Genomic DNA, 14,160 nt, shown 5'->3' on the forward strand with positions numbered 1-14,160 from the left:
TCCCTTGACATTGTACGCAAACCACTTCAGTGGGTTTTCCTCCAGTGAGAGTCCACTGCTGTCAGCAAACTCTCAAAAGGCTCACGATCCAAAGATGAGTAAGGCCAGCTCGTTCAGGAAGGCAGGCCTGGCCCGCCCTTAGGACTGCAGAGGGTGGGAACAGGGCATGAGGAGAGGAGGACAGCCAAAGGGCGTGTGCAACCGCACAGCGAATCCTGATGACTGGACTCAATGGTGCTGGAACATACACTTCAGGTCAGAAATCCTGAGTTCTTATTTGGTCTTTACCATCTTCCAGAACAATACTCATTTCACCTCCCTGACTCTCATCTGTAAAGGGGTTTAACAACTTCCATGACTCCTGCTTCTCCCAGGCTTACTGTGAGGATCAAATGAGATCAACGAAGTGAAAGCACTGAACTCTTCCACTACTTGTTACATTGCCCCAGGCCCTCTCAGGCCTCAATTTCTCCCATATGTTAACCGGGAATAATCTCTCCCTGCTGCATGCAATCTAGGCATTTGTCAATTTTAAATGATATTCAAAAAGTGAGAGCTACTTAGAAGAAGCAAAGTCTCCAGGTCAGGTGCGGTGAACACTCCCTCCAGCCTGACCACACCTAACCCAAACCTCTCCACCGGTTGGCCTTTTTGACCTAGATCCACTCTCTCCCCCAAGGAGAAATGCTCAAATAACAAAGAGAGTCCATACAAAGGAATTAGTAAAAATAAATGCAAAACCAACCAGAGCCCGGCTGAGGAATGCCTAGGAAATCAGAGCAGGTTGAACGCTGTCTCTTTGGGTGCTAGGTTCTCTGACTCCACTCCTGGCTCAAAGAGCTGATCCTTGGCACAGGTGTCTGAGGGTTTATGAGGTGACTCAGGCCACCAGGAGGCACCAGCTCTGGTTGTCAAGCAGGGACGCTCACACTAGGAGGCGTGGGCTTCAGAGACTTAGAATTTCACAGGGACTTTCCCTGCCAGGACTGAAATCAGACAAGGCTGTTTGCCTTTTGACCAATTTAACCAAGACATCCCATCTTTCCTCCTCCTCAGGCCCAGTTCCTGGGGCATTCTGGGGTTTCATGTAGTTATTTTAGGACTGAATCCCAAGAAAGGATGGTAATAGGCTCTCCAGTGGGGCCAGAGATGCTATATTCCCCACAGTTTGCTATGGGAAGGGAATCGCTTCTGTACAAAATATCCCTGCCCTGGAAACATGGACATAATCAGTCAACATTTTATAAAGCTTAATAAAATTATAATTTCCTTTACAGAGTACAGATGCTTTCACTTCCGCTACCCTTGTTGACCCTCACACTGACTCCCTGAAAGGCAAGCGAGGAATGTCAGCCGTTTGGCAGATGAGAAACAGCTTTAGCCCCAGTTCACAGTCTTTAACTGAACTGAGACTGGAAGGAAGGGGAAGTCTGGGCCGTAACTCTCAGATAGCATACTCTGCTGCTAAGTGGCTTCAGTCATGTCCGACTCTGTGCGACCCCATAGAAGGCAGCACACCAGGCTCCCCGTCCCTGGGATTCTCCAGGCAAGAACACTGGAGTGGGTTGCCATTTCCTTCTCCAAGGGGTTTCCTGTATCTTGCCTCCCTTCTGTCCTCAAAGTCACAGGTTGGCTGTCCAGTGAAGCTCTGTAAAGAAAGAGTTCCAGGGACTTCCCCGGTGGTCTAGTGGTTAAGACTCCACGCTTCCACTACAGGGGGCACAGGTTTGATCCACTACAGGGAACTAAGTAAGATCTTGAATGCTGCACATAGTGCAGCCAAAAAATAATAATAAAGAAAGAATTTCAAACGCCCCGTTCAGGTACTCAGTGGCCTGGTCTGAGAGGTAAGCAATGGCAAACTTCTAGAAGCAGCAGCTGAAGAAAAGGGCCTGTGGAAGAGCAGTCCTGGGACCACCACACAGCTCCATCTGAACACCAGGATGACAGAATGGCCAAACGAGGCCTCGGATTGGGGAGGGCTGGGATGGCCGTGGCCTGGGCACTGTCTCGGACACAGGACAAAGGACAGGACCACCACAGGTCTGTGGGTGCAAGGAAGCACAGAGCTGCCAGAGTAGCAGGACAGGCCAGATGTGTTCTCAGGGCTACATCCTCCTGGGAAGATGCAGAACCTCTCAGACAGGGAGCCCCAGCTCCCAAGCTGCCTCCTCTCCAGCCAGGCAGCTCCGTGGGCCTGGTAGGTTGGGCAGGCCAGGCAGCTGCCCCAAGCAGCATGGGCCCCATGGGAGCAGACACGTCCATTTGCAGGGTCCCTAGCCTGGCGCTCAATCACTCTGCATTATTAATAGACGATGACTAACCGCCTGCTGCCGCAGAGCCAGGACCAGGCGGGCAGGAGGGAATCCCAGGGGAGGGCACACAGCAGGGCCTGCAGGCACACACTCATGGGCGAGGCGAGGAGCAAAGGGCCAGCCTCAGCTCCTTCCCTGCTCCCACCAGTCCCAGCCCCACAACCCGCCTCCTAAGAGCCCTCACAGGCTCAAAAACACACAGTCACGCAGCCCCCAGCTCATACCAGCGTTTACACTTGTAGAATCACCAGCAGAGTCTCAAACACACAGTATGGTCTCCCACCAACACCCCCTAAATGTCACACCAACATTTACACACAGTCGCACCCACACACCAACACACACCAGCTGCGTTTACACAGACACCCACACCGACGCTCACAAGGCCTGGGCCCAACCCAAACAGAGGAGCTCAGCAACAAGTACCCCGACTTCACCCCGCTGGGTCTCCTCCTCTCACCCCCTCAACAGGGAAGGGAACCAACCCCAGTCAGAGGCCATGCGGGACAGGCAACGGGGGGGGGGGGGGGGCAGAGAGGAGACAGGAGATGGAGGGGAAGAAAGACAGTGTGAGACACAGTGTTAGTCAGAGCAGCAGAGCGGTGGGGAAACTGGACACTGTCCCTGGTGGGGGGAAAAGACCATTCATGCCATGCAAGATGTGGGGGAGCCAGAACCAAGACCCCTCGAGGCTGGGAAGTGAGGCAGGAGATGCTGTCCCTTCTTGGGCAACCAGCCTGGGGCAGCCCCTAAATCGGGGTGAATGGTGATGTGAAGGAGCTCTGCATCCCCCAAGGCCCCCTCCCCACCTGTGACCTGCGGAGCCTATGGCCCCCAGAGGCCTCACCCCCAGCCCCCTCCCCCAGCTCGAGGGGCCTGTCCAGGAGCTGACAGTGAGCAGAGCGTAGCATGTCATGGGATGGTGTTTTCCATGGATTTTCAGGAGACCAAGAAAGAAACTAAATCAGAGAAAAGAAACAAGGGGTGGGGCAGGGGAGAAAAGGAACAAAAGAAAGCAAGAGAAATAAGCAGCCTGGCATCGGGGCTGGTCTAACCAGAGCCGATGAACATGGGGTCTGCCCCAGGTCTCTCTGGCCAGGAATCTGAATTCAGAAATTAGGGGAGGAGGTTAGAGCAGGGACAGGCCAAATTCCTTGATTTCCATTTGTCTTTTGGATTTGCGTTTGGACCAAAAAAGGCAAGAAAAGAGAAAGAGGAAAACTCAAAGAGAGAGAAGCAAAATCTAGAGATTGTCCAGGACGCAGAAAACAATTGGAAGAGCAAAACAACCAAAAACAAATGGGGAAAGGAAACAAAAGAGGGAAAATCGAACAGTTAAAAAAACCCACGGCAAACCAAACGGTAAGACAATTAGAGTGATATCTACCAGATAATGCAGTTTGTTTACCATAGCGTGTCCAATGCCTGCGTGCTTCACCGGAGATATGGGGGAGGGGTGGGGGGGTCAAAAAAAAACAAGAACAACAAAGACAACAACAAAAGAACAGAACAAAAGAAAAGAAAAAGAAAATGACCAACTGTGAAACTCAAGGAAGGAGGAAAAATATATATCCATATATATTTGGTTGTCTGTTCAGACCCTCCCACCTTAAGTTCAGCTGAAGTGTTTTGTTTAAAGAAAATTAAATTATAATGGGAGGGAGAAATAAAACACACACAGAAATTAAATCCCTTCTCCCGATCCCCGCCCACCCCACCCCTGGAGTCCTCTCCCCCCCATCCCTTCCCAGAAGAGCCGCTGCAGAGAAGGGGAACAGTTAAAGACCTTGGTTAGTAGAGAAGGAAACAACAAAAGAACTAGACCAGGAAAGCAAAGACTTAAAGATGGCGACATTCCGCAGATGAGACAGAAAGGTTAGTTCGGTTTTTCACTCATACCTTGCCCCACCTGTCCCTGCCCATCCCTTGGTCCCCCCGGGGTTATAAGCGTGTTAGTAACACACACAGAGTTGGCAACGGGGTTTTCCAACAGAGGGTGAGAGAGGGAAGGCAGGGGGTTAAGAAGCAGACCCAATTATGCAGTATTAGTAAGTCCTATGGGCTGAAATGTTAAGGAGTTGAGGGGAAGGCAGGAAGGGGAATAGGGGTGTGAGAAAGGCACGGGCTATTGACTCAGGTAATGAACGCAGGGGTTTGTTGGCTAACTGGTCGACCAGATGGCTTTCCAGAGAACTGGCTAAAGAGCAAATTGGTGCTGGCCAACTGGCTGACCAGTGACCATGTTGAGTTAATGGGTTAACTGGTTGGTGATGGGCCAGTTGGCTGTCAGACTGGGAGAATGGTCAAGGCCCCCAGAGAATCCCAGGACTGGCTTGAATGAGAGGCAATTTCACTTGGAGCAAAAGGGAAGGGGTTCCCAAGGAGTATAGGAGGGAATATGGATGTCTGCTTTTCCTGGGGATGGAAGATAGCAAATAGACCCAGGAGTCATGGACCAGGGAAGGGCAGCTCTTTATATTTTTTCCTGTTTCTCTTCCTTCAGAAAGGAAGAGAGAGCAAGTCACCACCAGAACAGGGAAGAGGAAACTCTGCCCTTCATGGGCTGGCAGAAGGCTCACTCTCACATCACACTTCATCCCAAACCCTCCTCCCCTCACCCACTCTCCCACCCAGAGCTCCTAAATTAATCCTAATTTGACTTTGCAGAGCCCACACTGCCCCCAAATTTCCCTTAGTTCTTCAATCATCCCACCCTATTTTCTTATGCCCCTTTGGGCAGCTGTTTCTCCCAGAATGAAGTACTCCCCGCCGCCTCCACCATCACTCGTGCAAGTCTGTGCAATCAGTCAGGCTTTCCCAGCAGCCCACCCTCCTTCCCCACACCCACAGACCCCCAAGCCTCCACTCCCCACAGCCAGCACCAGAAATCCACTCCCCCCACGTACCACAACATAAGAAGGAACACAAAGACCCACCTCCCTCTAAAATTCCTCACTCCTGTCTAAACTAGAAGCCAATTTCTTTTACCCCAGACTCTAGAAGCCAGAAGCCCCACCCTCATGCAGCTCTATATTCATTTCCTCTCCTCATGGTCAAAGACGGCAGCAAGAACCACCTTGAAAATTTCCCTTTGAGGAGATGTCAGCGGGGCTGAGGCAGCTTCACCCTGTGTGACAGAGATGCTGGGACACTACTGCTTGATGTCCATCAAATACTAAACTGCAAGCCCAAGAGTGTGACTGTGAGAAGGAAAGGTCTTCTGGGGACAGACCCATTAGTTAGAGAGCTGTTATAACCAGTGGGCACAGGACTAATTCAGTAAGACAATTAATAAGGGCCTTGTATAATTAAAAATAACAGAATTCAATATTTAGCAGCTAGGAGTTCTGAATGACCAATATTAATTATTAGTGATGCAGAAGCAGTTTACCTAGCAGGAAGACAAGAGTCTAACTGCAGGTACAGAGACTGGACCTCCCGTACAGAGACGGGATAACACATGGTACAAAGACTGGTCCTATCGGCCAGTAGGACTGTTGGGAAATGAACAGGCCAACTACTCAGGGCAAGGAAACACTAGCTGCATGACAGCTACACCCATGGCACCAAAACAGGTGCAAGTTTGCTGACACCACTGCACCAGTCAAACGAGACAGGGGAAAAGAGGCACTGCAGGTAAAAGTCCAACTTCCACTCTTTTGAAGTTAGAACTGGCTGTAGAAACTAAAATAAGGAAAAACCCATTTTCAACTTTCATGGACAACTTCATCTTTAACAAACAGAAGAGTGAATTAAGAAACAAGACTGAGAGGGAAGAGCTGTGCATTCAAAGCCTGGGCCTCCCACTGCTGTGTCAAGAGATCCTTGCTTTCTCTGACAAACAGCGACATTGCGGTGGATGAGACAGGACTCCTCTAGATCTAGAGAGTGCAGATCCAGAATGCGGCAGTCATGCCCTAGCGGGCAACTGAGGCCACACACTAGAGTGGAGGCTCCACCGGCACCCAGCTTGCGCCCATGAGGCAGCAGCCCACACCTTCCCAGATGCTAGAATCTGGAGAGCTGGGGCTTCAGACTAACAGCTGGGCAAGGAAGGCTTTGCCCCAGCCACAGAAGCAGCTGGAGGGCCCCTGGAGGACAGGAACACATGGAGGACCATGTGTGATGAGGGAGGAGGACATCAATCACAGAGGGAAGAGGTCAGTGACTACAGCAAGTGTAACTTACCACGACCAAGGGCCTTTGGACAAAACCTTGCCCCATCTCTACCTTGAAGTCTCGACGTAGCTCCAGCCCCTCAAGAAAGTCAAGAAGGGGTTTATACACACAAATCACAATCTGGATGAAGGCAGTCTCTATGGAGCAAGAAAAACTCAGGACAAAAGAAAGAGGACTTGGATAAGATGGCCCCACTTTTTCAAGAGACAGCAGAACATTTAGATGGTTCAAGACATGGGGACATCTGAGAATGGCAGGACCATAAGGCAAATGACAGACCCTTTAGCACTGCACACCAAGGACGACAGCCAGGCCCTCCCAGGAGGCAGAGGAATGGAGTCAGACAGACTCTCACCCTCCAACTCCCACAGGATAGCCTTGGGCCAGCTCTTCAACTTGCTTTTCCCTCATTGGTGAATGGAAGTATCTCCCACTCCACAGGATTGTTAGAAAAGTTAGGTGAGATACAAAAGAGAAACGAGACCCTTGAACTTGGGGGCCCATGAACGAGAGATATGAGGGTGCGATCTGATCAGTGCTGTAAGAAAGGGACAGATCCTGATGAAACTCCAAAGAGAGGGCGGGAGCGTAAAGGAAGGACTTTTTCCCAGAAGACAACAGTAGTTCCGGGCTCATATGAAATAATTAGATCTGCTAATCTGTCCAAAACCTCACCAACTGGCTTCAAGGCAGAACCCAAAGGAACCAGCAAAACCACTAGAAAAACAAACAAAAACACTCAGGTTCTGGTATTAAGCCCTCAAGGGGAACTTCCCTGGTGGTCCAGTGGTTAAGAATCTGCCTTTCAGTACAGGGGACACAGGTTGCATCACTGGTCGGGAAACTGGGATTCTACATGCCCAGGAGCAACTAAGCCCACACGGCAACTACTGGGACCACACGCCACAACTAGAGAGTCCGTGCGCGGCAACTAAGACACAACGCAGACAAAGAGAAGCACTCAAGGAGCTCACCACCTAGAAACAGAGAAGAGAGGAACACAAATTAACACACAGGTAGAGTGTGGTGACAGGGCCAGAATACAGCGAAAAGGGAGACTGGCTGGGCAGGGGCGGGGATGGCGGTGGGGTGGCTCAAGAAAAGCCTTACAAAGGTGGTGAGATGGGCTGGAAAACCCCACAACTAACAGTAAAGGCGGCAGCGAGCCCACGATGCTCACGTGGTGCCAAGCCCGGGGCATCACCTCAGTCACTCCTCAAAGGCCCCTCTCACCTCACACTGGTTGCGTAACTTGCCTCAAGTCACTCAGTGACTTGAACCCAGTCAGTCCAATTCAAACCCCAGCTCTAGGGTTTCACCCGGTGGAAAGGAGGGTGAATGGTGGTGTCCTCAGGGAGCACTGTGGAAATGAAGCGGGCAGCTCAGGAAGCCGGTGTAGACGGGGCATGCCCAGCAGCACAGTTAGGCCCTGAGGCAGGGTGTGTGACAGGCTGAGAGACCCGGAGGCCGAGCCATAAGGCGGGGGAGGGAGTCCCAAGTGCCTGCCGGACCCCATCCTTGGAGGACTCCCTCCTTGGGGTACAGGGGGCCTCCATACAAGGCACAGCCTGATAGGAGCTGGGTGGGAGGAAGCTCCACATAATACGTCAAGGGCCAGCTTATCTCCAGAGCTGGTGCTGGTTAGCTGGTCAGAGATGAAATGGATTGGCACTTGGCATGTATGGTGGGGAAGGCACACTGGTGTCTGAGGAGAATGTGCCCAAGATTAAAAATAGGCCTCAGGGACTTCCCTGGTGGTCCAGTGGATAACATGCCATGCTCCCAGTGCAAGGGGACCAGGTTTGACCCTTGGTTGGGGAACTAGATCCCACATGCTGCAGCTAAGCCCGAGCACCACGTGCTCTAGAACTTGCTCTACATAGCTAGAGAAGTTGGCAAAGACCCAGCGTAACCAAAAAAAAAAGAGAGGCCTCAGGGAATCCTCAGATGGAATCATTCTTGCCAAGATCACCCAGGAGACACCACTGGGCAGAGTCCTCAAGCCTGGATTCAGGGGGAAAGCAGAGCAAAAGCAGGTGTGGTCTCAGCCAGGCTCCCTCTGGCCCTGACTGCACTGTTCCAATAGGTTCTGGATGATTCCAGGAGTCACTATCTGGTTCAGGGGAGGTGGGGAGAAATTCTGCCTCCTTCCAGTCTTAGGAGCTGGCCTCCTGACCAACACCCAAAGCTGACGAACCAAGAGGAGGAAGGGAGGAGACCCCCTCCATGTAAGTTCTGGGCCAGGCTGCCCCCCGGTGGCGGTCCCCCCATTGTTCTAATCACTTGGGGAAAACTACATGAACCCCAGTGCCCTCCCAGAGGCTGGGGCAGATGTCACTTCTCACATCACCCCTGTCCTTGCTCCTGGCCACTCCTGACCCTACATTACCCCTCAAATCACAAAAGGATCTTTCCAGTCCCAGAACGCCACGAGGCCCTTGTCTGCACCATTTCTTCTCCTCGGCACTACCAACACTTGGGGCCAGATCGTTCTTTGCTGTGGGGCTGTCCTGTGCACTGGGAGATGTTTAGCAGTATCTTGGCCTCCACCCAGTAAATGCCAGTAGCACCCTCCCCAAGCTGTGACACCCAAAATGCTTCCAGACATTTCCAGAACCTCCTGGGGGCACCCCCTCCCTCAGTTGAGAACCAGGCACTTAAAAGGCCTGGGGAGGATAGACTTGGCAATGAATCCAGAGCACAGCCATCCCCCTGATGGTCACAATGACCCAAAAAGAGCTGCAGCTCACACTTAAGGATGTGAACTTGAGTCAAATACATCTCTCCAGAAACCCCTTCTAAAAAGACCTCTCAATCAAAGTCTTGAAGCAGATACCCCCTGAGCCCCGAAGGCTTGTGTTTGGGTCAGTATGACCTGACTCCGCTCTGAGCCATCTGGTAGAGCCAGCCAGGGGAAGTGGTCTGCATCCGTCACCAGCTCAGACCCAGAACTCTGTGAGTGCCGGAGGAGGCTACTGTGAGTCCCTGTCCATCCTGGTGCTGCGGAGGCCAGGCCTCACCACCTATAGGTGGCTTTCCCACCTTCCCTGGTCACAGCCTTGCCCACTTGTCTGTGTCTCTCGAGTTCCTAGAACATTTAAGATTCTTGCCACTTAGCTGGCGCTTGTGTGCACCATTGGCTCTGATCACTTTTAGCAGACTCATCCTGTCTCCTCAAGAGCCAAAGGGCTGGGAGGGTGGGACCATGTCTTTCCCCTCAGTACCCTGTATAGGACTTCCCAGGTGGTGCAGTGCTAAGAAACCCTCCTGCCAGTGCAGAAGACACAGGAGACTGGGGTTCAATCCCTGGGTCAGGAAGATCTCCTGGAGAAGGAAATGGAAACCCACTCCAGTATTCTTGCCTGGAAAATCCCATGGATAGAAGAGTCGGGCGGGCTGCAGTCCATGGGACCACAAAAGAGTCAGACATGACTGCACGACTGAGCACACATCCTGTATAGATGGACAATGTATTGGCCAGAGGACACACGGGTAAGGACTCTGGGCTTGCAGTGTGTTGCCAAAGACAGCACCAGGTGACAACACCTGTCCTGGGGAGAGAACAGCAGCAAGAAGGCAACTCTGCCCAGCCCTGCAGTAAACAGGGTGACGCCACAGGACAGCCCTCCAGCCGGCTCAGGGGACGATGCGGCTCTTTGGAGCTTGGGGAGCACTGAGAACAGATGCCTGGGTGGGAGCCCGACTACTGCAGGGAGCAGCGGCTTGGAAAGAGCAGGTGGATTAGTCACGGTGTCCCGACAGCAAGAGGAAGTCACCACTGAGAGGGATGCCCCATTAGATCGTGACTCAGTGGGTTGAAGAGGAGCAGGTAAGAACAGTGTGAGGTCTGACAGCCCCTGCCCCCCAGGAGCCTTCAGTGGGAGGAAGGAGAGGAGAAGAAGGAAGTTGCCAGTGATGGTGAAGAGGAGAGACAACAGAAGTTCATTCACCAAGAAGTTCAGCCAGAACCAGGAAATAAGAGAAGGTACCGAGTGAGAGAAGAGCTCCAAACCAGCCCAGATGGTGCCTCCCAGGCCTCAGGGGTTCCACGGTCCTGGCTGCACTTAGCCTGCTGGAGTGGAGCTGGGAAAGCATCCCTGCCACCAGCCACGAGAGAAAGCGGTGGACCCAGAGAAAGGGACCAGCAGGAGCCTGGCACCCGGGTGCCTGGGGCTCCCAGGCACCCAGCAAGCAGGGCAAGGAGTCCGGAGGCAGAGGCGGGAGCCATCAAGGATGCACAGCAGCCTTATCTGCTTTCAAAAAAGGCTCTGGTTTGGACCACGCTTGAGGCAGGAACTTCTCAGGGCTGGACACAAGCTATGGGGGCTGCTGTCGAGCAGTAGCCTGGCCAGAGAGAGTGCTTCGCCTGCTGCAGCCTCCCTGCACCTTGTGAGAGGCAAGAGCTACTGAGGACAGAGTCAATGCCCAGAAGCATCGGCACTCCTCCAGGGTGGGGGGCGTCTGGAGACGCTGAGAAGAGCCCTGTCCTGACTGCAGGGACCGCCCCCCAAGAGTCTCCTGAGCTCCTGCAAGGGCAGGCCTGGAAGCCACAGCAAGACAGTCAAGAACCCCTGGGAGAGCCTGCGCCCCTTTGGAGGAACAGGACGGGACAGGAGAGAATTGGGGTGCTGCCAGAGGAGAGGCAGGACCAAGCACCTCTCCAGCCGGTTCCCTGCTCACACCTGCTGCCCCGACCCTGCTGAGCCCAGCCCCAAAGGCCCTGCCTAGCCCAGCCCCAAAGGCCCTGCCTGAGGGCAGGCCACATCCCACCCCATGTGTCCTAGACTTTCTGCCCTAACTGGACACCTGCCCCTCCAGGGTCTGGCCAGTGTCTCCCCATCCCAGAGCACTCCCAGGGCCCATCATTCAGGTTCTGTCTCATCCCTCCATGTCCTGAATCGCCCTGCTGCCAGTTCACCTGATTTTTCAGCCCCAGCCCTTGAAACCTCAGCACCAAGTCACCAGCATCAATCCTAGCCCAGCCCTTCCTCTTCCCCCGGGCTCTGGCCCTGGACAGCTCCGCAGCCTCCTCCCTAGTGTGGATCCTGGTCCTTGCAGCCTGCCGACTGCGGCCACACTCCTGGCCCCTGCCAGCCCACCCAAAGCCTAAACATCCTTCAGAACCACACCCTGCCACCCAGCCTGAGCCTGGCCCCACATCCTGGTGGCCTCGCTCCCCACTCCCATTCTGCCCCAGACGCCGCTGGCCCCGGCCTTCTTCCTGCTCCCCCTACCTGGCGCAGGTTTCGAGTGACCCGGACATCGTGCCAGGCGTTGTCGTTGAACTTGCCGTTGACGGGTTCCACCAGGGCTTCAAAGGCTCCCGAGCCCAGGTTGATGACGAGCCAGACCGCCCCGGATTTGAGGGACAGGTTGACGTAGTCGGCCGACTTGCCCGTGTGCAGCATCAGCCCATTGCGCTGCAGGGTGCGGAAGGCCAGCATAATCTCGTCCGTGCTGCTCTGGATCGGGTTGTGTGACAGGTCGTAGCAGAAGAACTCATTGCCCTTGAAGGTCGCCACAAACTCTTCCTTGCCTGGATGCCACCGTGGAGAAATGGAAGAGGGCTGAGTGGCGTGGGCACTCCAGACCTCCCTCTTCCCCTCCAGCCGGGGTACCCAGAGCCTCTCGATCCCAATTGCAAGCTATAGGCTCACTCTCCTCCCTCCACTGGCCCCCTCCTCTCTGGACCCCGCCATCTTTGCTGTCAGAAGCAGCTTCCTCCACGCCTATCTCCAAGGCAGGAGGCTGCTAAGTGGCTCTCACACTGACAGCTGACAATTAAGCTGCCACAGGGCCAGGCGAAGCAGACAGAAGCAGGCAGCCTCACCGTCTCCTCCCCCACCAGCCCTCCCCCAGCCACTCCCCTTAACAGAAAGATGCGGAAGAGAGACAAGAGGCTGCACCTGAAGTCTTCCTAGAGTGTCCCCCTATGGCGGGGCACCAAGGGTCTCCTGAGTGCAGCCCACTTCCCCCTCCTGCCTCTTGTCCGGTGATGGCCATTCTCACTGCCTGGGAACAGTCTCAAGCCTGACCACCTGGGATGGGACTAGCAGGCCTGCTTCATAGCACTGAGCAAATGGAGAGAATGGGGTGGGGGGGCAGGGGGAAGACACATGGGAGGGTGATGTGGGTGACAGATGTCCCAGGGAGCAGGGGGTGGGGCTTACACAGGAGGCCACCGTGATGGCTGTCACCATCCCCCCCAACTTCCTAGTCCAACCTGAGAGGACAGTGTTGACAGGTCCTAGATTGAGCGCCTCCGAGGGTGGCCAGAGGGCAGGTGTAGGACCCATGTGCCAGGAGATGACTGGAGGCAAGATACACGGGCAGGCCTGGCTCTCGTGTGTGTGTGTGTGTGTGTGTACACCCAGCACAGGGCTCCTTTCACTGGCACTCTTTAAACAGAAGTGAAAACAATTGGAAGGGCCTTAGGGGCATTTAGCTTTCTACAAATGGATGACAACGGCTTAGTGGTGGGAAGGTGGTGTCCTAACCCTACACCTTCACGAGCCAGAGCCCACATCCATTGAGGGAAGAAAACGGGCCGTGGAGTCAAGGGAGCACAGAGGACCTGGACTCTGACAGCGACTCGTTTCTCCTTCCAGCTGGGCCCACCCATCTCGCAGGTGAGGCTGGGAGTGAGCAAGACAGCTGGCGGAGGGCCTCCGTGGAGGGCGGGGTTCTTCAGCACAGGCCCCCAGGCCCAGGAAGAAGCGGGGCATTCGGCCCTCAGAAGGCACCTGCCCGAAGTATGCCAGGCCCCATCATCAGCACGGCATGTGGAAGCCTGGGCTCTCTGGGTGCGCCTCCTGCAGATGTCTCTCCCCTGCACAACAGCCCTGCTCTCCCTCCGGGCAGGCTGCCCGCAGACTCAGTCCTCACTGCCTCCGGATGCCAAGGCACCAGCTGCTGCCCCAGAGCCTGGCACGGCACTGCTGCAGCTGGCGAGGCCCGGTTTCCTGAGGCTGTGGGGCAGCAATGGCTGGTGGGGCACGGGCCACATCGGGACAGCTGGAAGCCCCACTCTGCCCACCTGAGGGCTCCAGCAGAGAGGGCCAGAAAACAAAGAGGAGGAGATAAGGAGGGAAAAGTAGGGAAGAATGGTGATGTGGAGGCAGGCCACATGGAGAAGGAGAAAATGGACCACAGGGGACAGAAGGGGTCTGGAGACAGCGCAGAGCTGGGAGCGAGCAAGAGGTGATGGGGAAGCAATCTGGATAAAGACAAGCACTAACTGGGAAGGGACAGGTAAGGGTGATGGAAGAGGGCCAGCAAGGAAAGGGGGACAGAGACCTCTAGGGAAAGGACGCCAAGGCCTTGCTGTTTCCATAGCAACCAGGCCTGCTGCCCAGGCACTGGCAGAGCCGGGGGCTCAAGGACCAGAAAAGGGAACATGTTTGACCTTGAGTTTGCTCCACGTCCTAGTCTCTCCCGAAAGCCCAGCCTCCCCTCCCACTCCCTCACCTTCACTGCAGTCAAAGAAAATATTAAAAGGAGAGTCAAACAGAAAGAAAGGAAAGAATAAGGCAACCACGTGGAAAAGTGATTGGAACAGAACAAAAGAGCCCGGTGAAAAGGAGAGAGGCGGGCCTAGAGCCGGACCCCGGCTGCCAAGGCAAAGTGGAGAAACGAGGCCATTCCTCGACTCTTCCGGGCTCTGCTC

General features: G+C 54.3%; 1 protein-coding gene across 13 annotated transcripts in view; it reads right to left on the reverse strand.

Moving 5' to 3' along the window:
- The window catches only part of NRXN2 (neurexin 2), a 110,535-nt gene that overhangs the window by 63,857 nt on the left and 32,518 nt on the right, over positions 1-14,160 (reverse strand). For 5 of the 13 annotated variants that reach the window (XM_061406838.1, XM_061406836.1, XM_061406835.1 and 2 more), the window contains 2 exons: positions 11,729-12,030; positions 3,724-3,747 (listed from right to left, as the gene is read on the reverse strand). In XM_061406838.1, coding sequence (XP_061262822.1) covers positions 3,724-3,747; positions 11,729-12,030 — 326 coding nt within the window. Of the gene's footprint in view, positions 1-3,702; positions 3,748-11,728; positions 12,031-14,160 lie in introns of all 13 variants that reach the window. The other 8 variants (XM_061406846.1, XM_061406837.1, XM_061406832.1 and 5 more) reach the window with 2 other exon arrangements.

This window comes from Bos javanicus, chromosome 29 (genome assembly GCF_032452875.1).
Source record: "Bos javanicus breed banteng chromosome 29, ARS-OSU_banteng_1.0, whole genome shotgun sequence".
Lineage (NCBI taxonomy): Eukaryota > Metazoa > Chordata > Mammalia > Artiodactyla > Bovidae > Bos > Bos javanicus.